The sequence below is a fragment of the Gracilinanus agilis genome, chromosome 4 (assembly GCF_016433145.1).
Source record: "Gracilinanus agilis isolate LMUSP501 chromosome 4, AgileGrace, whole genome shotgun sequence".
Classification (NCBI taxonomy): Eukaryota; Metazoa; Chordata; class Mammalia; order Didelphimorphia; family Didelphidae; genus Gracilinanus; species Gracilinanus agilis.
In genome coordinates this window covers 476,889,154-476,915,127 of record NC_058133.1, presented here as the reverse complement: position 1 = coordinate 476,915,127, position 25,974 = coordinate 476,889,154, and the positions used below count along the sequence as shown (strand labels likewise).

Below are 25,974 nucleotides of genomic sequence, written 5' to 3'. Positions count from 1 at the left end.
CATCTATAAAATGATGGGAGAAATTACCTAATCTGCCTAACAATGTTCTTTGAGGATCAAATATATATGCAGCACTTGGTTGACCTTTCAATTTTAGCAATTATTACATGAAAGGTATCACAGTGTAGCAGAAAAGAACTCTGAACTTGGAATCAGGTCAAGTTCTGGATTCAAACCCACCCAAATGCATGATCTTGTGCAAGTCACTTAAAACTTTACAATCTGTTTCCTGCCTCAGTAAAGAGGTATCCTCAGACACCTGCCTCCCAAGGGAGTTGTGAGGGAAAAAATGCTTTGTCATGGGACAGCTAGGTGGCTCAGTGGATAGAGAGCCAGGCTTAGACACTTAAGTGCTGTGTGACCCCTAGACAAGTCACTCAACCCCAACTGACTAGCCCTTAGCCCTTGCCACTCTTCTGCCTTAGAACGGATATTCAGTATCAATTCTCAGACAGAAGGCTAGGGTTTAAGGTTTTTTTTTTTTAAATGCTCTGTCACCTTGGAGCACTACATCAAATGGAGGTATGGCTGCCAGGGTAGTAGTAAATCAGAAAGTCTAGATTGTGACTAGCTATGTGCCTGCCATTGTGTGGGGGTCAAAGGAAAGCTTAAGGTACATCCCCCATTCACCAACAAGAGCTAACAATCTTGTTGGAGAAATAAGACTCATATGGACTTGGGGAAGGGGGGTCTGAGGAAGGGGAGGGGAGCGCTACATGCACCTGGAAGCTCAGAGAAGAGTCTGTGGGCCCAGAGAGGACAAGGGACATACTCAGGGTCACACGGTCAGCACACATCAGAGTTGAGACTTGAACCTCAGTCAGGTCTTCCTGATTCCAAGACCAGCTCTCTATTACTATGTCACAGCTGCCTTTTAATAAAATAACTAGTCAATGGAAAAAACTGAACAGCTATTCTCCAATACAAGCTTGCTCTAATGTGTCACCATGGAAAAGGGATGATCATTGGTTTCAGCGTCTTGAAGGTAATGCCAATAGGGTACAAGCTCTGACAGCAATTACCAAGAAGGAAAAGATTCAGGTATGGGCCAGGGAAGGGACTGTACCTTTTTTTAAACCCTTACCTTCCATCTTGAAATCAATACTATGTATTGATTCCAAGGCAGAAGAGCAGTCAGGGCTAGGCAGTGGGGGTCAAGTGACTTGTCCAGAGTCACACAGGTAGGAAGTGTCTGAGGCCTGATCTGAACCCAGGACCTCCCGTCTCTGGGCCTGGCTCTCAATCCACTGAGCCACCTAGCTGCCTCCATGTGTTTTTGTCCTTCAAGGACAACCCAGCTGACTATCTGATAATTAATTTGGGGGCAGCAGGCACAAAAACTCTTGAAAACTGTCCATGAAGAGTTCCATAGGTGAATACTCCCACCAATAAAATTATAGGTCTGATGAAGTACTGAGATACGTTTATGCACGCAGAGCTGATATCACATGCTAATATGAAGGACTAATTAGCATAGAGGAGAATAAAAACAAAGTACTAAATGTGTGATACAGACAAAAAATGCAAAGAGAGATTTAAGGAGGTGGGAGGCTAGAGTAGTTGTGGTATTTTTTTTTTAAACCCTTGTACTTCGGTGTATTGTCTCATAGGTGGAAGAGTGGTATGGGTGGGCAATGGGGGTCAAGTGACTTGCCCAGGGTCACACTGCTGGGAAGTGGCTGAGGCCGGGTTTGTAGTTGTGGTATTTTACAAGCAATTATTATCATTCAAAACTGTTATTGTAAATTGTTTTGAAGGAGTAAATAGTCACTACGGAGGCTGTCAACCTACCTCATCTGACTCCGAGAGGAACTCTTGCATGATGTCACTCTCACCAATGACTCGTATCGAACACACTATGGAACACAAAGATAGACCCTGCCATGAGGCCCCAAATTCAACAGATAAAGAAACCAAGAAGGCACTTGGGTTTGGTTAGGAGGCAGCTCTAAGAGGCCGAGGAGATGTGAAAGCACCACTTTGGCACACGGAATTTTAGGGATGGATGTGGAGCACCACCATAGGCATAATATGGGTCCATCTATATGGCCTAGAGCTGTGTTGGCAAACCCATGGCACATGTGCCAGAGGGACTACTACCCTCCCCCTCTCCACAAGCCTGAGGACATTTCTCCCATCACCCTCTGCCCAGCAGCTTCCTCCTTCCCCTGTTGGGGGGGGGGGTAGGGGTGGGAATAGCTCCCATGTGGCCTAAGGAAACAGTTGAGCATTTGGTCTCTAAAAGGTTTGCCACCACTGGCCTACAGCAGTTCTGAACATAGAGGATTCAAAATTATCCAAGTCTAACTATTCTGTCCTTTCCTTGCTATTAGTGAGCCAAAACATGAGGGAATAGGGAAAAACTAATCAAAGACTGAATTGGAAAAAGGAGGTGAAATCCAATTTCAGCCCAGACTAGGCTGTAGTCAGGGAACTTCAGGCATTTAAAGCTGCTCTGCACAAATATGTTGGCCAATTAAGTGTTTTGTTGAGCATATTCTTTCACCTAACTCTCCCTCTCCAAAGTGGAAGGAAAATCACTCCTTGTTCTAAGGAAGGTAATTTCCTGACTCACTCTTATTTGGCTAGTAAATTACCCTGATGATTTTACTCCAAATCAACTAGGAAACTGAATCTATAAGGCTTTTCTATCAACTCTAAGACAGCTCGAGGCTTCATTTTAACCTTCCACATTTCCCAAGAGGCCAAAGGCTATTCTATGGTTAGAAAAAATTATAATGATACTACAGAGATTTTTCCTTTAGGATAACAATTCACTGTAGAAGTTCAAAAGAAAAACCAAAATGAAAATACCCCAACTGAGTTGATGAGTTCTTGTACAAGGATAAAAAACTACCATTTACTAAATAAGATTATTATTCCAACAATTCTTCAACTAAAGCTTCAAAAGAAAATCTAGTACACAGCTATTGAACTATGCAATTCTACATACCATAGTAACACAAAGAGTGGGAAAGGGGATGGGGATTGGGACACTAGGAGGAGAGGTGGGGGTGGGAGAGAAAAAAGGCAGAGGGACACATTAAAAAAGCAAAAACTTCATAGGGAATGTTGACTGAGGGCAGCAAGGGCTACTCTAAGAGAGACCAACAGTGTCTCAAAGATAACTATTGCTTCCTGTACAGAATCAAACCATGTATTTGATGGAGGGTATATGTGTGTATTTGCTGGCAAATGATATAACAAAGGTCTTCAAGCATAAAAAACAAATTACATGTCTGCATGCAAGTATTTGGCAAGCTAATAAGGAACATACTATTAATCACAACAATGAACGAGCATTTCAGTTGTACTTCAAAGTTCCCATCATTAAATCCAGTTCTGAAATGTGCTACAGGTTCACCTGCACTGAAGGCTTCTGCTAATAGACCAGGGAGCTAGTTACAGAAAGCTCAGCTTGGGTGCATGGGAGCTGCAAGGCAACCCTAAGCTATGTGGAAACTAGGGACACTGGAGTCTTGAGGACCAACTCACCTTTCTCCAGGTACTCCTCCAACCCACGACGTCGGGCATCCAACTGCTGTTCTGATAATGAGAATGGCCACTTCCCTGGCAGGCGAGGAAAAGTAAAGTTGGCAAACTCTCGTTTAAGGTTCTGGTGCAGGATTGCAAACTCCCGGTACCGCTTAGAGCACAGCTGCCTTCCTGCCATGTAAACATTGTACACCTGGTAAAAGAAGAGAACAAAGAAAAAATGTTTTATTATAATTTTTTTTAAGTCATGTTGAGATTGGATTGGTATTGGCCTAATGCTGGCCACTAAAAGTGTTTCTACATGAAGGACATGATTTTCAAACCCTTTAGAATCTGGGATCAGTCTGAATCACTATACATATTAAAATTTCAGTAGTCTTTTCTCAGTCCTCATTTTCCAACATCTTGGTTTCACAGAATCTTGGAGCTGAGCAGAAACCTTCCACCAAGACCTTCTAGTCAAACATTTCTCATACTTTTCATACCTGTACTTTCTCACAGTTCTCCTAGCTCAGATTGTTCCACATTTCAATTCCTTCCCTCTTTTCCTGTTCCCTTAATAAATCTGGAAAAGCCACAAGGGTTGGTCTTTGAATCTGTATTCTCCTTATGGTCTCTCCTGTTATCCTTTGCTTCCACAGCTTATCACCTCTATGCAGATGACCTGCAAAATCTGTAGCCTCAACTTTTAAACTTATACTCACCCATTCCTAGCTTTATGCTAGACATCTCCACAAAGGATGTTATGCTGACGGTTCAAGTTCAACACAAACAAAACTGAATTCATCACACTCCCTTTATTTTTTTAAAAATTTTATTTAATTGATTTAGAATATTTTTCCATGGTTACATAATTCATGTTCTTTCCCTCCCCTTTTCCCACCACCCCACCTCCAGTAGCCAATGAGCAATTCCACTGGGTTGTACATGTGTCATTAATCAAGACCTATTTCCATATTATTAATATTTACACTAGAATGATTGTTTAGAGTCTATATCCCCAATCATATCCCCATCGACCCATGTGATCAAGCAGTTGTTTTTTCTTCTGAGTTTCTACTTCCACAGTTCTTCCTCTGGATGTGAATAGCGTTCTTTCTCATAAGTCCCTCAGAACTGTCCTGGATTGGGGGCAGCTGGGTAGCTCAGTGGATTGAGAGTCAGGCCTAGAGACAGGAGGTCCTAGGTTCAAATCCGACCTCAGACATTTCCCAGCTGTGTGACCCTGGGCAAGTCACTTGACCCCCATTGCCCACCCTTACCACTCTTCCATCTATGAGACAATACACAGAAGTTAAGGGCTTAAAAATAAATGAAGAAAAAGGGAAGGGAGGGGAAGGGAGGGGAAGGGAAGGGAAGGGAAGGGAAGGGAAGGGAAGGGAAGGGAAGGGAAGGGAAGGGAAGGGAAGGGAAGGGAAGGGAAGGGAAGGGAAGGGAAGAATTGTTCTGGATCATTGCATTACTAGTAGAGAAGTCCATTACATTTGATTGTGCCACAGTGTATCCATCTCTGCATCACACCTCCTTTAACTTCCTATCTGATGATAATTCCATTGGAATCATCTCTGACTCTTCTTTGTCCCTCCTCATTTCTCACATCCAACCAGCCACCAAGTTCTATTCATTCTAATCCTGACATTTCTCTCATATCCCCTTCTCCTTTCCACTCCAGGGGCTATGACTAAGGCCTCTTAACTAGTTTTCCTACCAACTGTCTCTTCCTTCACTCTTTATTTTATTATCAAAGCAATCTTCCCAAGACCTAGATCCAAATGAGTCATATACCTGGTTCCTAGGCCTTCAGTGGATCCCCAAGAAAACATGCCAATGCTTTAAGACATTTAAGGCTCTCCATAATCTAGTTCCAATCTATTCTCCCAGGCTTATATCACACTACTCCCTATAAGGATTCTATGAGACTACTAGTCATTTTCTTATTAGTCTTGTCCTTGACCAGTTCACTGCATTTTCAAAGGTCTTATTCCTTATGCTTGGAATGGACTTCCTAACACTTCTCTGTATACTGAAATTCTTCTCTTTCCCTCAAGCTCAAGTGTTAACTCTAAGACTTCCCTAATCTCCAGGTAGAAGTGATCATTTCATTCCATGTGAACTGGAAAGACCTTCAGGAATTGATGCTGAGTGAAAGGAGCAGAGCACATTGTATAAACAGAAACTGATACCTGTGGTAAAATCGAAAGTAATGGACTTCTATACTAGCAGCAATTCAATGATCCAGAACAATTCTGAGGGATTTATGAAAAAGAACGCTACCCACATCCAGAGAAAGAACTGTGGAAGTAGAATCACAGAAGAAAAACAACTGCTTGAACATATGGGTTGATGGGGATATGATTTGGGAGGCAGACTCTAAACAATCATCCCAGTATAACTATCAATAATATGGAAACAGGTCTTAATCAATAAGACATGTAAAGCCCGGTGGAATTGCATGTTGGCTGGGGGGGGGGGTTTGGGGGTATAGGGAAAGAACATGGATAATGTAACCATGGAAAAATGTTCTAAAATTTTTAAAATTAAATTTTAAAAAATGATAAAAGTCATTTCTACATGTAATTAAAAAATAAAATAAAGGGCTTTAAAAAAAGAAAAAGTGGTCATTTCTTCTCTCCAATTTTTCACCTCTCTTGATATCTCTTGCACACTTAAGAATAATATGGCACTTTAAGGTTTGCAAAACATTTACAAATATTATCTCATTTAATCCTCAAAACAAATGTGGGAAGTTGGATATTAGCCCATTTTATAGATGAGGCCCTATGCTCCTAGAATGGAGTCCCAGGATAAAAAAAAAAAAATAGATGAGGAAATGGAGGCAGAGGATAAGTAACTTGCCCAGAGTCATACAGATAGAAAGTGTGAGACAAGATTTGGACTCGAGTTTTCCTGATTCCATGTCCAGTGCTCTATTTACTGTGTCACCAAAATCACTAACCTCTATCATAATTACTTATCCATTGTATGTAGGTCTTAACTTCACTAGACTGTAAGCAATCTGAAGATATGGGCTATGTCATTTCTTATCTTTGAAACCCCAAGGTCTAGCACAGTGACATGCATGTAGTAAGTACTTAATAAATGTTTACTCTGTCAGATTATATAATACCATACAACTGACTTTTGGGGTGTGGTTTGGAGGCTGTAGTTTGTGAAGCTGTATTTGCCTCATCCAGGCTAAAAGAGGGGCAGCCCCTCAGAGGCCTAATCCCACTTAGTGAATAGCATGGAAACTTTGATTTGCTCCATTTCCAGACTAAGTCAAGTCATCCCTCTTTAGGCAGCCAAGCTCCCAGAGCCAGTATATTATATTGAGGATGAAGTCTTAGTATAGACCCAATTAGCTTAGTCCACTGTAATTCAGAACTCTCAAACTCAAGCAATGCACAAGCTTTAGTCTCCCCAGTAACAGTAGCAACTCATAATATGGTACTGATTCCAAAGCCAGGCAGACCAAAAACAGAGAAAGAAAACTACAGACCAATCTCCTTAATGAACATAGATGCGAAAATCTCAAATAGAATACTAGCAAAAAGACTACAGCAAGCGATCATGAGGGTTGTTCATTATGATCAGGTGGGTTTTATACCAGGAATGCAAAGATGGTTCAATATTAGAGAAACCATTCACATAATTGACCATATCAACAAGCAAACCAACAAAAACCACGATTATCTCAATAGATGCAGAAAAAGCCTTTGACAAAATACAACACCCATTCCTATTGAAAACACTAGAAAGTATAGGAATAGAAGGTCCTTTCCTAAAAATAATAAACAGTATATATTTAAAACCTTCAGTAAGCATCATCTGCAATGGGTATAAATCAGAAGCATTCCCAATAAGATCAGGAGTGAAACAAGGATGCCCATTGTCACCTCTATTATTTAACATTGTACTAGAAACACTAGCAGTAGCAATTAGAGAAGAAAAAGAAATTGAAGGTATTAAAATAGGCAATGAGGAGACCAAGCTATCACTCTTTGCAGATGATATACGATGGTCTACTTAAAGAATCCCAGAGAATCAACTAAAAAGTTAGTGGAAATAATCAACAACTTTTGCAAAGTTATAAGATATAAAATCAACCCACATAAATCATCAGCATTTCTATTTATATCTAACACATCCCAGCAGCAAGTGTTAGAAAGAGAAATGCCATTTAAAATCACGCCAGACACAATAAAATACTTAGGAATCTATCTGCCAAGACATACACAGGAATTATACAAATACAACTATGAAACACTTTCCACACAATTAAAATTAGATTTAATAATTGGAAAAACATCAATTGCTCCTGGGTAGGGCAAGCTAGCATAATAAAAATGACCATCCTACCCAAATTAATCTATTTAGGTGCCATGATTTTTTTCTTAAGGCAAATATATCAAGAATGTATATATAACAAAATGAGTTTTATATCCTATTATATGTTATACTTATTCTAATGATTATGATTCTAATAAGGCCTTGACATTTTAAAAACTTTTCTAAAATTGCTACCAATTATATTTTAAGCAATAACAAATCTTTATTCTTTTAGGGTAAATCTGTTTTTTCTAGAAACAATCAAGACAGAGAAATACAAGTAGATTTATCAAGCTTGATAATTCTGTTTTGAATAAACTCTTTTTTATTAAGTTCCTAAAGTATAAGGCAGGGGTTGGCAATGTATGGCTCTTGAGCCATATCTGGCTCTTTTGAGAGCCAGATATGGCTCTTTCTGCAGGAGCCATAAAGTCAACCGCAGCACAGTAACTAACAGTTTACGCATGACATCGTGCATCACATGATAAGTCACGTGATCCTTTTGGTACTGCGACTATCTCCTAAGATAGAAGGCTCCCTCATTGATATTGCCACGCGAGACAAATCGGCTTGGTAGGTGTGCTGTGTGTTCCTCCTTCTGCCCTACTTTTCCTCTTTCCACACTTGTTACTGACATCTTGGGGTTCTGTATAGCGATTGATCACTTTTGTCTACATTCTCTACCCCTCTGTCTCTGATTTACACGGCTTTATCTCAGTGCACTCATGGAGTCTGCACTCCCTATTTGTGGGATTGTTATTGTTTTTCCATGAAAAAGGTACCCTCCTCTCCCACTACTTGCTAATGCCTGCACACAAGTCATATTATTTTCTGTAATCTCCTGATCTCCTACTTTATTTATGTGGCCAAATGGCTTAACCAGCAGGCCGGCAGCTTTCTCTTCTCCTGTTGCCTGACTTGAGAGAGGGAGAGGAAAAAGTATTCTTCCCTGAATTTTTCTCTCTTTATTTCAGCAATTTTCTTAGGGTAAAGGAGTTTTATATGTATGTGTGCAGTTATGTCAGTACTACAGTGCCCCATTAAGTCTTGTTTTTTGATTAATAATCAAAATAATTTTGATTAATAATCAGCAAAACTATGCAGCATCAGAAGTCACATTAATGTACTTTATTCATCATTGGTTAGCACATAACATTATTAAAAATAGTTCAGAGACTTATTGTACTTTAAAAGTGTTGTTCTTACATAAAATGCACATATTTACTTGTATTCAGTGTTAAACATATTGTACGGCTCTCACGAAATTACATTTTAAAAAATGTGGCGTTTATGGCTCTTATGGCCAAAAAGGTTGTAGACCCCCTGGTTTAAGGAATATTTTGACTTTTCCTTTGTATCCCTAGCTTGTAGCATAGTGTCCTGCCACAGAGTAGACACTCAATAAATGCTTGAATTGAAATGACATGATAACAATTGTTTTTTGTGTAGCTTATAAACTGGCTTTGGAGACAATTCCAAAAGTTAAAGAAATATGTTCAGTAATGGCAACATGGTTAAGTATAACACCTCACAAAATGCTTATTTTGAAAGACATAGCTTATTTGGGCATTAAAGTTCTGGTATGCTTTTCAAAAAGCCAGGCCCATTACTTGATGGTCATACTTCATGTAATAAGCAAAAACTCAATTATGGCCTTGAAGTAGTTTCATCATCAAAGGGCTGAAAGAGCATATAGGAATATCTAGTTCTACCACTTAATTCAATTACTGAGCCAATTCGTGAAATTCACAAAAACTTATACAAAGTCCTTTGGAGCAAATTATTCCAGAATTCAACAACCTCAACTTTTAACTAAACTATAAACTACTCCAATTCAGTCAGGGTCTATACCTAATCTCACCTGATATATGTCTGTTCCTCAGGTGTGTGTGTGTGTGATGATAAAGATGGTAAAATTGTTAAGTTCTTACCTCCTCCCAAGAGATAATATGGACCTATTTTGGTCAAATTAAAAAAAACAAAAGGTGGAGGACTGGGGAGATTAGTGCCTATGTTTTTGTCTCAGGGTTAAAAGGTACTTTAGTCAAGAATCCTATCAGCAGATTTTCAGATAAGTATGCTCCTTAGTTTAAAGATGACCAGCTGAGGCACAGAAAGATTATGTGATTTGTCCTCCACAGAGAGTATAATCAAGGCTGAGAATCAAATCTAAAATAGATTCCTTCTATTAGCTTTCTTCACAACAAGTGCCCTAACGCAACATATTCAAAGCCCAACTGACAACAGGAAACTCAAGCCACCTTCTGCATGAGACTTGATTTTTCCAGCTGCTCATATTGTCCCTACTAAAGTTATCTAGAAGCTGCTGTGTATACAGCTATACACAGGAAAACTGATTTCCCTGTTAAAATGTAAGATCTTAGAGGAAGAAAATCTGTTTCCCTTTTGTCTATATGCTCAGCACATAGCCTAGTACCTGGCATACATCAAGCATTTGGGAAATGCTTGCTGACTAACACAGACCCTGGTCCTTCTGACTCCAAATCCAGGCTCTCTCTATTGCACATTTTTTTCCCTGTGTTTTTACTTATTTCCAAAAACTAAAGATGCAAACTGAGAGGCCTTTTTGTTATCAAGCAAACCATCTTTTAAAAGATTCTTTCATTTTTCCCCCTTTGTATCCACAGTGCTTATTTAGCACTGTACATGAAATATAATAGGCAATTAATAATAAGTGGTTATTGGTTTATTCCTCAAGTATGATCCTTTGTTTTTACTTCCAAACTAAAGTCTATGGCAGAAAAATTAACAGCTCTATGCAATCCCCACTTGTACCATTTTTGTAGTAGTATTGGAAATTCTAGTGATTGCAACAAGATAGGGGGAAAAAAATCAGAGAAATTAGTATTAGAAATAAGGAGGATAAAGTAACAAACCAACTGTTGCAACCAAAAAAATTTAAAAGGAGTGATGAGTCCAGCAAAATCAGAGAATACAAAATTAGCTCACAAAATCATATTCATCCCTACTTAGTAAGGATAAAAAAATTATTAATAGTGATAAGAGCCACTTATAAGAACAAAAAAACATATTTAGGAATTAACCTACCTAGAATATGACCTTTGTAAAGATAATTCTAAAATGACAATGATCAAAAAAGAAGACAAATAAATGAAGAAACATTCAATGTTCATGAATAAATCCCATTAATATAGTTAAAATGACAATTCTTCCTAAATAAACTTAGTTTTTAATGCAACACTGATCAAAATGCCAAATAGCTTCTTAATAATGTTAATCTAAGACATACTGAAATTTACATGAAAATTTACAAGTGGAAAAGAAAATCAAGGAATCTTATGAAAAAAGCTGATGGAGATGATCTTACATTCCCCAGTCTTCAAAACAAACTACCAAGGGATTTTCATCAAAACTAGAAGTCTCAAACAAAGCCCATACCACCCGCAAGTTCAGCTCAACCAAATTAAAATGTAACCGGCCTGGGGCAGCTGGGTAGCTCAGTGGAGTGAGAGTCAGGCCTAGAGACAGGAGGTCCTAGGTTCAAACCCGGCCTCAGCCACTTCCCAGCAGTGTGACCCTGGGCAAGTCACTTGACCCCCATTGCCCACCCTTACCAATCTTCCACCTATGAGACAATACACCGAAGTACAAGGGTTTAAAAAAAAAATACAGAGAAATGGAAAAATGGCCCAGGACAGATCTGCTGAGTCCCCAACCAAAGAAGTACAAAAGCTTGATTAGAACCTCTCTTCATTAGCATAGGTAATTCTCAGTAAGGGAATGCTCTGGTTTGTTCTGTAATTTAAGTGTCTTAAAGATTTGTAGGAAAAGGGCAGCAGGCAAGCACTTTTTAAATGCTGATTACATACCAGGCACTGTGCTACATGGTTTACAAATTTTATCTTATTTGATCCTCACAACAATCCCCTGAGGAAGGTGCTGTTATCCCCATCCAACAGTTGAGGAAACTGAGGAAGACAGAGGTTGGATGACATGCCCAGGATTATCTTGCTGGTCAGTATCTTTCACGGGTTTTGATCTCAGGCCTCTTGACTCCAGGCTCAATCATCTTTGAACCAGCTCACCTCCTAGTACCCCTGAGAGGTTATGGGATTCTTGCCAATGTAACAGCCAACGTGTGCCAGAAGGAAGGTACTGAACCCTGTCTGGTGTTCCTGGCTGACTTTCTATGCACTATCTCCAGGATGTTACCTTTCTAAAAAAGATAAGAGGAAGTAATGAATCCTTTCCCTAGCTTTTATCTAATCAACAAACTTGGGGAAATTATTTGGTAAGTCAGTATGAAATAGATTTAGACCTCCATCTTAACACTACATGCTCCCAATGAATTGCTGCTGGATGATGAACAAATTCAAAAAAAGGAAATTCCCCCCCCCAAAGAAAACAATAAAGTATTGCTCTTAACTATGGAGGGAGAATAATCTCTTTTAATTCAACAAACAATTATTAGGTAAAGTTAAATGAATTAATTAAAATTTAAAATCTCTGTACAACAAAACAATTAAAAGAAAAAGAAAACCAATAAATTGGAGATAATATTTAGAGCAAACAAAACATATAAATTTAATATCTAAAACATACATATGAGGAACCATTAAGAATAATAATGGTGTCAAATCAATTGTATAAAAAATCAAGCCATTCCCCAATTGATAAATGGGCAAGAGACATGAAGAGGCAATTTTCAGGTAAAGAAATCAAAAGTATCAATAAGCACATGAGAAAGTGCTCTAAATCTCTAATAATTAGAGAAATGCAAATCAAAACAACTCTGAGGTATCACCTCACACCTAGCAGAATGGCTAAAATGAAAGAAGGGGAGAGTAATGAATGCTGGAGGGGATATGGCAAAATTGGGACATTAATGCATTGCTGGTGGAGTTGTGAACTGATCCAACCATTCTGGCTGGCAATTTGGAACTATGCTCAAAGGGCTATAAAAGAATGCCTGCCCTTTGATCCAGCCATACCATTGTTGGGTTTGTACCCCAAAGAGATCACAGATAAACAGACTTGTAGGAAAATATTTATAGCTGCGCTTTTTGTGGTGGCAAAAAACTGGAAAATGAGGGTATGTCCTTCAATTGGGGAATGGCTGAACAAATTGTGGTATATGCTGGTGATGGAATACTATTGTGCTCAAAGGAATAATAAACTGGAGGAATTCCATGTGAACTGGAAAGACCTCCAGGAACTGATGCAGAGTGAAAGGAGCAGAGCCAGAAGAACATTGTACACAGAGACTGATATACTATGGTAAAATTGAATGTAATGGACTCCTGTACCAGCAGAAAGCAATGACACAGGACAATTCTGAGGGATTTATGGTAAAGAACGCTACCCACATTCAGAGGAAGAACTGCAGGAGAGGAAACATATAAGAAAAACAACTGCTTGAACGCATGGGCTGAGGCGGACATGATTGGGGATGTAGACTCGAAACTACCACACCAATGCAACTATCAACAATTTGGAAATAGGTCTTGATCAATGACACATGTTAAAACCAGTGGAAATGTGCATCGGCCATGGGTGGGGGGAGAGCGGGGGGTGAAGGGGAAAGTAAGAGCATGAATCATGTAACCATGTTAAAAATGAATATTAACAAATGTTTAAAAAAAGAATAATAGTGGTAAATTAGTAATGATGCATAAATTGTCAAAGAATGTAGACATAATTTTTCAAAAGAAAAATTATTAATAAATTACTTGAAAGAATATTTACCTTCACTAATAATAAGAGATGTAAATCTAAACAATTTTATGGTACCATCTCACAACCATAAAATTGGCAAAACAAATTAAAAGCAATGTAACAGTGGTGTGGGGTTGTAGAAGAACAGGTACATTTAGTTATTTGTTGATGAGATTGCAAATTTGTTGAATCCTTTTGGAGAGAATTTGGCAGTATGCAATAACAATTACAAAAACAAACATACCAATAAGTCTACTCTTGGAAATGTAGTATAACTGTGCTATCAAAAGCAAAAAAAAAAAACTTGTTACAGGCAAGAACTCCAGAAAAAGACTGATTCAGGAGCTAATGTTTGGCACAAAACAATGTATTGATTCACGATAAACCTTCTCAGAGTGAAAGTGAGCATGACCGGGCAAAATGCTATAAGACTTTACCCAATGGGTAAGAGGCACAGATTTAGTGCATGGAAAAAAATTGTATTTTATGTATTTTTTATGCCTTCATTTTTTTTTTTATTGCCAATTACGTATACCTAACTTCATGTGTGTTGAGTTCGCATAAAACAAAGCCCTACTGTATTTATTCATTGACACCTAAACTCATTGATTAGATCTGGAAGCCGTATTTTCTTCTGTTATTAATGTCTTCCTTGGTGGTGTATCTGTTTACATTCAAAGTCTCTGAGTTTCCTTTTACCTGAGATCTTTGGTAACTTCAGGGGTTTTTTTCCTCCCCCTTTCCCCTATTGCTCACTTTTTAACTCACTCCCTTTGATAGTGGTTTCCTTTTGAGGGCTGGATCTCAAAGCATCTCGGCCTCCTCCCAAGCTGAGTAATTCAATGTTCACCAGTCTAGGTCTCTGCCCCAAGTGACTTACAGGAAATAATTGGTGCCAGCTCCTTCCTCAGGCTTAGTGGAATGCCAAACAAAAAAATCCAATTCTCTCCACACACATACTCTCACAAACAAACACTGTCCTGTCTCACTACCTCTGTTCCTCAGTTTTATGGGGTTGTTTGTCTCAGCACTGGCAATTCAGAGCTTTTCAGTAGAGATGGTTGTTATTCTTTCCATCAGGCTGCTGGTCTTGAAGAGCTTTCACCATAGTAGCTGGCAGCTACAACCTGAGCAAACTTCTTCCACCTAAAGATGGGGACTCCATAGCACTGGAGAGCAGGTAGGGGGACCAAAGTGTAGGTGGATTTTGTTGCAAGCCTAGGTCCTCATGTTGCTAGTGTAGCTTCAATGACAATAAGTAGAGTGTGAGGTGGGCTGAGTGTAGGCATCATTTCATGTTTTGGGGTTTTTTTTTTAACTTTTTTTTTGGATTCTGAATAACCCAGACTATGGAGACAACTGAAGTTGTTTTGTCTTTGGCATGTAATTTCTGTCTTTGAGGAACAGAAAAAATGTCTAGTCCTCCAGCTTGTTGTTCACATGTCTAGTAGTAACCTGTTTTTAATCATTTCACAAAATTGCGTTTTGCTTGTTTTATAGCAGTTGTCCTTCCCCCTTACATTGTTATAGTCTTTTGGATACTGATTACATGGATGTGCTGACTTCACGCTATATCAGTTTCTAAAAATCTTCCCATATTTTTTTGTATTTATCACAGTCACCATTTCTTATAGCACAATAACATGTCATGACATTTGCGTAATTTGTTTGGCCTTCCCCAACTGACAGTTATCAACTTTGTTTCTAGTTCTTTACAATCCCAAAAGTGCTACTTTACATATTTGAGGCTTCCATTGAGCCTTTCTTTTTGTCAATATAGTCTCCCTGTAGTCTCTTTGAGGACTCATTTTGTGCTTCCCCAGCACCACTGCTGCCATATACAGACAATAACCACTCCAAATATCTGGGCAAATCTGTACCCTGACTTGCAAAGCCAGAACTATAGAATCTTATTCTATGCAACTGCAAAAAGGTAGAAACAGTCTAGATGTTCTAAATGGGGTAGAATAAAGTACTAGAAAATTATAATGTAATTAATACAAGGAAATTTAAGAAACAAATAATTTTTTTAAATAATGCAAAGTGAAAAAAGCAGAACAAAAGACACATCAACAAGTTACATAAAAAGAAAAGTTATGAGAATGAAGAAATTAGAAAAGAATCCCAATAAGAAATTAGAAGTGCCTGAAAAGTTTGTTTAAACATACACAGTTATTATGCAAGTCTAATTGGTTGTTTTGATACTCCTGGGTTGTAGGATTAAAAAAGATGATGGAGACTGCTGATGTGGTAAGAGCAAGAGAGCATCACTGAGCCACCTGAGTGTTTCACTGGTATCCTCAAAGCCTTAGGAAAACTGGAAGAAAGTCCCTGGCAAATTGGGAGGACCTCTTGTGGTGAACTTATGAAAGGGCATGGGCAAAAGTTGCACAAGACTGCCAGTCACAGGTCTTTTTGTGATCTTCATTAACAGAGACCATAAACATCAATAAGCTCACATGTACACTGAAGAAACCGGGCACTTATGTCCAATGTTATTTTTTTTGGTGATTGTATAAAACTTCAAGTGTGGTAACTCCACTGATGTGACAAGCTAACTAAGATATCTAGGGAGCATGTGTAGATCTGATTATGTCAAACTCTAGCACTTATCTCTAGAATCAAACACAAAATCCTCTTTGTTATTCAAAGCCCTTCCTAACCTGCTCCCCCCAACCCCAAACTTTCCAGTCTTCTTTCACCTTATATTCACAGGTGTGAGATCCAGTCACATTGGCCTTTCTTATTCCTAAACAAGTCCCTCCATCTCCTGTCTCTGACATTTTCTCAGTCTATCTCCCATGTGTACATATTTCTCTACCTTTTCATCTCTGCTTCCTAGTTTTCTTCAAGTCCCATCTAAAATCCTACCTCCTACAAGAAGCTTTTCCTGACCCTTCTTCATTCTAGAGTCTTGCCTCTGCTGATTATTTCCCGTTTATCCTGTCCATAGCTTGTTTTAATATAGTGGTCTCCATGTTGTCTCCCTCATTAGACTATGAGCTCTTTGAGAGCAGGGAGTATCTACAATCTCTAAGGTCAAGTAAAAAACTTCTAAGCCTTTCCTATCTTGGCCCTGACATCATTCTACATGATTCCTCCTGCTGAACTCTACAATCCAACTAATGGGCCTCACAGTTGCTCCTCAGATACACTTTCCATATCCCATGCCTGGAATGCACTCCTTCCCATTTCCTCCACAAACTTCCTTACTGGAAGGTGGCTCAAGAACTATCTTCCACACAAAGCTTTTCCTCATCTGCTCCATAATTTCTCGATTCCCTGCATTTATTTGGAATTTATTTTGTATCTTTGTATATATGTGCCACTTCACTTGCCTCCCAGCCTTCAAATCTCTCACCATCCAGTGCAGATCTGACTCTATGTCTTCTCTACTCAACCAATTCCACTGGTTTCCTCTTGCCTTAAGATAAAACACAAACTCCTCTGTTTAGCTTTTAAAACCCCACCCAATAGGGCCACTTCCTCTCTTTCCACTGGCTAATAGTACTTTTCCCTCAATCTATGCTCCTAGCCTTTTGGTCTCTCTGACCTTCCTCACACTCTCTCTCTCCTGCCTCCAAACCTTTGACCCCCATATTCCTCACCTCAGCCTCACTGCCTTCCAGAAAGAAAGCATTTTAAATCACTACTTGTGGACTGGTAAAGTGTGAACTCTTTGGGGGAAGGACTTTTTCATTTTGGCTTATGATTCCTCACTTAAGATGCAATGCTTGGCAGATAGAAGATGCTTAATAAATGCTTGATGAATTCTGGAAAACAACATGGAACCATGCCCAAAGGGCCATAAATCTGTGCATACCCTTTGACCCAGAAAAACCACTAGGTCAAAAACTACTAGGTCTGTATTCCAACGACATAAAAAGGAAAATGATCTATTTGTACAAAAATAACAGTTTTTTTGGTGATAGCAGAGTTGGAAAGTGAGGGGATGTCCATTAGTTACAGAATAACTGAACAAGTTGTGATCTATGATTGTGATGGAATACTTTTGTGCTATAAGAAATGATGAGTAGGATGAATTCAGAGAAACCCAGAAAGATTTATGAACTAATACAAAGTGAAGTGAGCAGAACCAAGAGAACACTATACACAGTAACGGCAATACTCTACAATAATCAACTGAAAAATGACTTAGCTATTCTCAGCAATTCAATGTTCCAAGAAGCCCAGAAGGACTTAAGATGAAAAATGCTCTCCATCTCCAGAGAAAGAACTGATAGCCTCTGAATGCAGATGAATGCATACCATTTTTCATTTTATTTTTAAGGGTTTGGGTTTTTTTTTTATATATGTTTGTCTTCTTCCACAACATGACCAATATGGAAATATCTATATGCTTCATATGTATAACTTATATCAAAATGCTTACCATTTCAGGAAATTCAGAGGAGGAGAAGGAGGAAGAAAATTTGGAATTCAAAATTTTGGAAAACTAATGTTAAAAAACTAATGTTTTTACATGTGATTGGGGAAAAAATACTGAAAAACTAAAAAATGCTTTATGATCACCTAATTTTTGGCTCTGATTATATAGCTCTGCATTGGCTTTCAGAAATCTTGTCTGGGGCTTTCAAAGACACAAAGTAACTTCTCTTACTGAATAATAATATTTCACTACATTATGTCCCATCTTTTTCAGCCAATCTCTACTTGTGGGTAGTCGCCTCATTATCAATTCTTTGCTATTACAGTGGGCTGCTATGAATATTCTAAGACATCAAAAGGGACACAGTAAATAAGTTAGACTTGGAGACAGGAAGAGCTGAGTTCACATTTTCCCCCAGACACTTATTGTGTGACCCTGGACAAGTCACTTAACTTCTTTTGGTCTCAGTTTCTTCATTTGGAAAATAGGTATAATAATAGCAACTGCAAATATCAGAGCACTATAACTGGTGGGCAGCTGGGTGGCTCATCAGATTGAAAGCCAGGCCTAGAAAGGGGGAGAACTAGGTTCAAATCTGGCCTCAAACACTTCCCAGCTCTATGACCCTGGGCAAGTCACTTAACCACCCCCCTCCCCGCCACTGCCTAGCCCTTACTGTTCTTCTGCCTTGGAACCAATACACAGTAGTGATTCTAAGATGGAAGTTGAAAAAAAAAAGTCAGGTTATAATTATATCATTATTATATTTGCAAATAATGATAGCTAACGTTTATATAGCACTTCTTATGTGGGCACTATGCTAAGTACTTTGCAAAGGTAGGTGATATTATCTCCATTTTACAGATGAGAAAACTGAGGCAATCAGAGGTGCTGTGGCCACTAGTGTCTAAGGCTACAGAACTAAACTCAAGTCTTCCTGATATCAAACCTGGTGCTCTCTGTACTCTGGCAACCTCTAGCTGCTCCCATATATAGATAGATACTGGAACTCTGTTTCTCTTGTGCATCTACTGTTGTTCTTTAAGGTATAAACCCAAGAAGGGAAGTGCTGGCTCAAAAGCAACAGCTTAGTCACACTCCTTGCATAACTTAAATTGATGTATAGAACAGCTGGACCAATTCATAGATTCCTCTATGGTGTATTAGTAAACCTGTCTTCCCACAGGCTACCCAACATGGGCTATTCCATACTTTTTAACCATATCAATTTGCACGGTATGGGCTTTTTTATTTATTTTACCTTCTGTTTTTACATCACCTAAATTTATTTCAGCATCTCTTCCTTTCTGGTTCCCCTTCCTTGAAAGCCATCTCATATAACAAAGAATATTTTTAAGGAGAAAAAACAAAACCACATCAAAACTAATCAATACTTTGAGAAAGTCTGAGAACAATATTTGAAATGTTCCATATCTATAGAAATTCCATCTACACAAAGGAATGAAAGGAGGTGTCTTCTGAGTGCTTATTTTAATGTTTGAAATATGTTATCACAAAATCACTTATAGTTTACAATTTTTCATCTAAAACTTTTCAGATTTTTTTATTATTTATTTATTGGATAATGGCTCAAATGATATGTATGTGTAACAATTCCTTACATAACCTTGGATATAAGATTCTTATCAGTGATGTTAGATATAGATATAATATTCCCCTTAGTTTTTCTACTTATTTTATCTTCACTGATATTATTGGCACAAAAACTTTTTAAATATTATCCAATCAAAACTGTCTATTTTATCTTTATGATCACTCTTTTTTTTTTTTTAAATCCCTTGATTTCTGCCCTTGTAACAACAGAGTTGGGCAAGAGCTAGGCAAATGAGGTTAAGTGACTTTGCTCGGGATTACACTGCTAGGAAGTATATGAGGCCAGATTTGAATCTACATCTCCCAATTTCAGGCCTGATGCACTACCTACTGGGGCACCTAGCTGCCTCTTTATGATCTCTTATTATCTTGGTTTATTAAGAATTCTCACTCTGGCCATAGTTGTGAAAAAGCTCCTTGATCTGGTTCTTCCAATATTTTTATAATATAACTTTCCTCAAGTTTTTTAAATAAATCATTTTTTAAAAGTCAAGGCTAAGGAAAATGATGGTTCACAGCAACTCCTTGGAGGATCAAATAAAGATTCAGCACAGTTGGTTTTCTCCAACTGCCCAAAGTAACAAAAGCATCTTTCATGGAACTGTTAGTCATCTCACTGAAAAGTGCTAAAAATGATGATAAGCAGAGTCCCAAGATGACTACTGAAGTTTATATGATAACATATGCTATTATTGATAAAGAAATTATTAATAACCTGGTGACTTCTCAAGGTCAAGATGGACATAAAGAAATGTGGCAAAAATTATGCTAGAAAATATGGTTCTGGAACATGAAATCAAAGAAGACAGAACCTACACACTACTGAAGACTCGTGCTTATTAGACATCTATAAAGCATCTCCTTTATGCAATAGCACTGTATTATGTGCTATGGATAACAAGACAGAAAAGAAGAGTTCTGCCATCAACAAACTTAAATTTTAGGGCATGATGGTACATGAATAGATAAGGATGATGTGAAGCTAAGTATATTACTTGGAAAGGGGAAATAAAAACATTTGAAGGGGGAAAAACAATTTTAGCCAAGGAGAACTGATCTAGGGATTCATGAAGAAATGGCACCAGAATTGAGCCTTGAAGAAAGATATAGAGTCTAAAACTGGCAGAAATGAGAAGGTATTGTTTTCCAGAAATGGAGGATAGCCCAGAGGTAAGAGAAGGCATTGAGACAAACTAGTAATCTAATCTGTCTAAAACATAGAATTTGTGAAGGGAAATAATGTAAAGTAAGGTTGTGGCCAAGCTATTGAAAACTTTACATGTCAGGCTAATATTTTAATATTTTATCCTAGAAAAGAAGAGGAACCACAGACCTATACTCTGAGATGATTATTAAAACAGAAGACTTTTGATTATATGAAACTGAAAAGCTTTTGCAAAAACAAAATAAATACAAGTAGGAAATAGAAAGGAAGTGGTCAATGGAGAAAAATCTTCATATCATGTCTCCAATCAGAGTCCAATTTCCAAATTATACACCCAACTAACAGAAACATAGGACAAAAAGTCATTTCCCAATAGATAAGTAGTCAAAGGATGAGAATATTTCAAAAATTATTGACAACCATATGAAAGAATGCCCTAAATATAAATCAAAACAATCCTGAGGTTTCACTTCACACCCAGCAATTAGCAAAAAATTTAAAAGACAGGAAGAGGCAATATTGGAGAAGTTGTGGAAAGACAGGCACATTAATGAATTTTTGATGGAGCTATGAATTATTTCAACCATTCTAGAAAGCAGATTGCTTTTCATTATGCAAAGAAAGTCTAAAACATCTATACCGGAGCAGCTGGGTAGTTCAGTGGATTGAGAGTCAGGCCTAGAAACAGGAGGTCTCAGACACCGCCCAGCTGTGTGACCCTGGGCAAGTCACTTGACCCCCATTGCCCACCCTTACCACTCTTCCACCTAGGAGCCAAAACACAGAAGTTAAGGGTTTAAAAATAAAAAAATAACAAAAAAATCTATACCCTTTGACCCAGAGATATCACTGCTAAGACCTATTATCACCACCATCCTATCCCAAGAAGGCCAATGACCAAAAAAAGACCCCATATGCAGCAAAATATTTAAAGCAATGCTTTCTCTGGTAGCAAAGAACTGGAAAGAACGTAGAAGCTCAATAACTGGGAAATGGTTAAACAAATTGTGATACATAAATGCAATGAAATATTGCTGTGCTGTAATAAATTATGAGCATGACTAAAAGATACATGGAAAGACTTACATGATCTGATTCAGTTAACTAAGCAAAACTGGGAAGTATAAGTAGAAAGAAGAACGACAATATAATTGAAACTGAATGCTGTGGAATTATATAATTTGAGCTTGGCCTCAAAGAAGAGATAAGAGAAGACACCTCCCCCACACCTTTAAAGAAGTAGAGGAATATGGATGTATAGATACTACATAGAATATCAAACTTTTTTAATATGTTTAATTTTGTGAAATGTTTTTTTCCTCCTATCTTCATACAGAATGGCTCTCTCTGGAAAGAGATATGGAGAAAAATACAGTGGAAAATATTGTGGATGAAAAAATAAAGATATCAATAAAAATTTATTTTTTAAAAAGGAGAATTCTTTAAGCAGCTATATTGGTTAGAGAAGGGGAGATAACAGGAAGAACAAGCTGGTAGTTAAGACAGAAGATAGAAAGGGAAGAGATGCTGGAGAGGTGGAATTGGTAGGAGTTAACCCCATAAATGCTTTTTTCCCAAGAGTCAGAAAGCAGCAATAAAATCATAAAAATGAAAATTATTCTATCTTGTAACACACACAGGTGCCATTTCAATCAGGTGTCTGTACAATCTGTTCAATAACTAGCTAGAAAAAGATCAAAGCATTACCAATTTAGAAGAATAAGTACATAAAAAGAACATACCTCTACCATGATTAGTTTCAATAAGATATGGAATATTAAAAAAATTTTTAATGGAAAATGAACAAAAGTAATTTGCCCACAATTTTTCTTGGAGAAATTTTGTATCTATTAAACTGTCACCACAATGAGGAGACAAAGAGTCTAGAAACGGATTCAGCCAACAAATACTTAATGTCCCTGCTGACTAGAAATACCAAGGCCACATCAATTTACAATGAAAACTCTCAATAGGTTTACAGTATAAGTTCTACTTTGATTCACAAAACATTATAAAGGATGAAAGAAGATTTGAAGCAAAACTGGCTTACAAGATAATTTTTTAAAGTACTTAATCCATACCACCATATTCCTCTCACCCAATAAGAGTGAGTAAAGTTTGCAAAACACTTTTTACATGTTAACTCATCTGATCCTCACAAAAACCCTTTGGGGAAGGAATTATTAGTATTATCACCATTTTACAGAGGAAGAAACTGAGGCACAGAGGTTCTATGGGTCCAGAGTGACACAGCTAATAAGTGCTGGAGGCACTATTCAAACTCAGGTCTTCTGACTCCAAGTATTATATTCTATCTACTGTGCCTCCTAAAGGCCCCATTATACCACATATCTATGTAGCTCAGTGAATACAGGGCTGATCATAGAGTCAGGAAAACCAGAATTCAAATTCAGCTTCAAAGTCTTACTAACTGAAAGGTCCTAGGCAAGTCACTTCACCTCTGTTTATCTCGGTTCTCTCATCTGTAAAACTGGGATAATAACACCTACCTCCCAGGGCTGTTGTGAAGCTCAAATGAGATATTTGTTAAGTGCTCAACACAATTCAGGCACATATTAGGTGATTAATAAATGCTTATTTCATCTATCCATTCACCTCCTTGTCGTCCCCCCCCCCAAAATAGGCAACACTGTCAAACAACCAACTTTGAGCAATACCAATAAAAAAAATCTTCCTTTGAGTCTTACCTCAAAATAATGTGCCCCATATTTCTGGGCTACAGATTGGGGCATAATCATTTTCTATTCTTGCCTCCAAGCACTTTTCAGTGCCTTCCAAAAATGAACATGGAAAGGGGGGGGGCCTGGGCGGGCGTGTAAAGAAAGTTCTTCCCTTGGATCAGTAGTACCTATTCTCTTTACAGGGACTTTGATCTGGTCCAACCAATCAGATCTCTGTCATTAGCCATGAGACTCCTCTTTCTAAATTTTGTCAATCTGAGGTTTCTCTCTGTATATTATCAGGCGCTCAGCTCTTCTTCTGCTTTAAAAGCCCATCATAAAAATTTTACTAACACTATTGACAGTGTCTCATGGGAAGAAGAAAGGAAGAAATCTAGCTAGTAATATTCCTCATGCACAGACATATCTTTAGCATTTTCGATGACCTTCAAGTAGCAGATCTTCTATAATTCCTACTGAACTAGAGCTTTCTTACTATGTGCAAAGGGCTTTAAAAGATTGTCTGCCCTTTGATCCAGTCATACCACTGCTGGGTTTATACACCAAAGAGATCATAGGGAAAAAGATTTGTACAAAAACATTTATAGCTGCGCTCTTTGCAGTGGCAAAAAAATTGGAAAATGAGGGGATGCCCTTCAATTGGGGAATGGCTGAACAAATTGTGGTATCTGTTGGTGATGGAATACTATTGTGAACTAGAGCTTTCTTTACACTCTTCAATTTTCTTAATTTAGGTCTTCTTGACATCAGACATACAAAGATAGGGTATAAGAGTATCACATGAAAACCTGGACTCATTTTTCAATACCAACAAGACATTTCCTAAAAGAGGTAAAACTCAAACTTTGGAGACCCATAAAACAAGATATAGAGGCTCCCAAATCAAATAAGTTTGCATTTCTTAAAATGTAAGAAGTTTCAGATCAAATCTCTTCATCATGTTCTAATCACCTTAGAAAATTAAGTCAAGAGCAAAAGTACCAACAGAGTTACAGAAGCCTGATTATCAATGTTTTATGGCAGATGGGTTGAGTTCCCCTAAGAATGAAACAATTTTTTAAAATACTGAATACTCCTCAGAATGAACTATATTTAATAACAGAAGACTATATATACAAGAGAATCACTGTAATGCCTGTTTTCTTCTCTAGACCTTAAAATTAACAAAGAACCAGCCATAATCATTCCCTTAATGTTAACACACTCATCTACAAAAATTACTGATTCACTAAGTCTCTGGTTAGGGCCACTGACAATAGGACTATGTGTCATAGTCTCCACAGGAAAATACTTCCCATCTCTGGAAAGGAAGGGAGAAAATGACTAAATATGAGCTAATTCATCACTACAGACTAAAAGATTGAGACAGGCAGGCAATCTGGGGACTTGCCCAGTTTAGCTCAGCCTGGGAGGGTTACTGATAGAGCATTCAGCACTGCTCATCTTCCCTCCATTTGTTAAGACCATCTACCCTCTCCTCTCATAAAAGAACCATCATGCTGAGACAGGTTAAGTGTCAAATGCCTGAGGCTGAAAAGCTTAAGCATGCATGGTTTCCTATTTGCTGGAAAAAATATCAAGAAGACAGAAGGGAAGATATGGGTGGAGAAGAGGAAAAACTGATCTGGTCAGTAGGTCTATTTTAAAGTCTTTCTTCCTGTAGTCTATATGCCAAGAGTTTCAGTTTTCGGCTTCAAAATGATTTGCGAATTTCTCAATGTCTAAATACTGAGGGTTCATGCTGTGCCATTTCCCTTCCCCACTCCCATGACAGTTCTAGGGGATAAAAGCCAGGAGATGGTGACTGATAGCTGTTTAGAAGCACAAACCACCAGCAGGAGCAAGATCCCAACAATTTCTATCAGGCTTCTACATTCAGTCCCAAACACTGGCTCTCAAAATTTCCAAGGTTGTTTTCAGATTTCTTTCTTAACTTCTGGGTAGGGAGCTTTTAGAATGTTTTACTCTCCCCAAAAGCTGATGACACTCTTGGAAATGCACTAGAAGACAAACCTCTCTTAAGTCTAAGTAACCCAGAGAAGGTTGAGAAATCACTAGAAACTGAAGTTTTATCATGGCAACAGTCTCCAAGCTTCATCTGGCACCAAAATGAACCCTCTGTTGGTGCGAATGATGGCCAGACACACCTGATAACCAGCAAAACCATTCTCAATGACAGATGAATGTAACTGCCATGAAATCTACTAAAGTAGCTGAAAACTGGTTTGCAAGTGCTTATAAGAACAACATAAGAGAGCTGGTTTAGAATAAATCCTATGAAATTAGTACTTATTATACCTTGCTAAAAGCTCCTAGAGAATTTAAAAGAATAAGAGAATGAGGATAGGAATCCATATTGCTTGAGAATATGTTCTATCATAAAATGGGGAATGAATGAAACCATATCATTTCTACAGTCAATAGGAACAATGGATAAACAGTAAGCAGTCCAGATTTCTCAGGTACCACTAAACCAAACATAGGTTACTTTTAGATGTCAAATCTGAGGGGTTGGAGAGCCTGGGTTCAAATCTTGCCTCAGATACTTCCTAGCCAAGTGACTTGGGCAAGTCACTTAATGT

At 38.0% G+C, this 25,974-nt stretch overlaps 1 protein-coding gene across 2 annotated transcripts in view; it reads right to left on the bottom strand.

Moving 5' to 3' along the window:
- Positions 1-25,974, bottom strand: part of SNX27 (sorting nexin 27) — an 80,133-nt gene that overhangs the window by 29,809 nt on the left and 24,350 nt on the right. For both annotated transcript variants that reach the window (XM_044672699.1, XM_044672700.1), the window contains exons 3-4: positions 3,496-3,688; positions 1,792-1,856 (exon numbers count right to left, since the gene is read on the bottom strand). In XM_044672699.1, the coding sequence (XP_044528634.1) occupies positions 1,792-1,856; positions 3,496-3,688 (258 nt within the window). The remainder of the gene's footprint in view (positions 1-1,791; positions 1,857-3,495; positions 3,689-25,974) is intronic.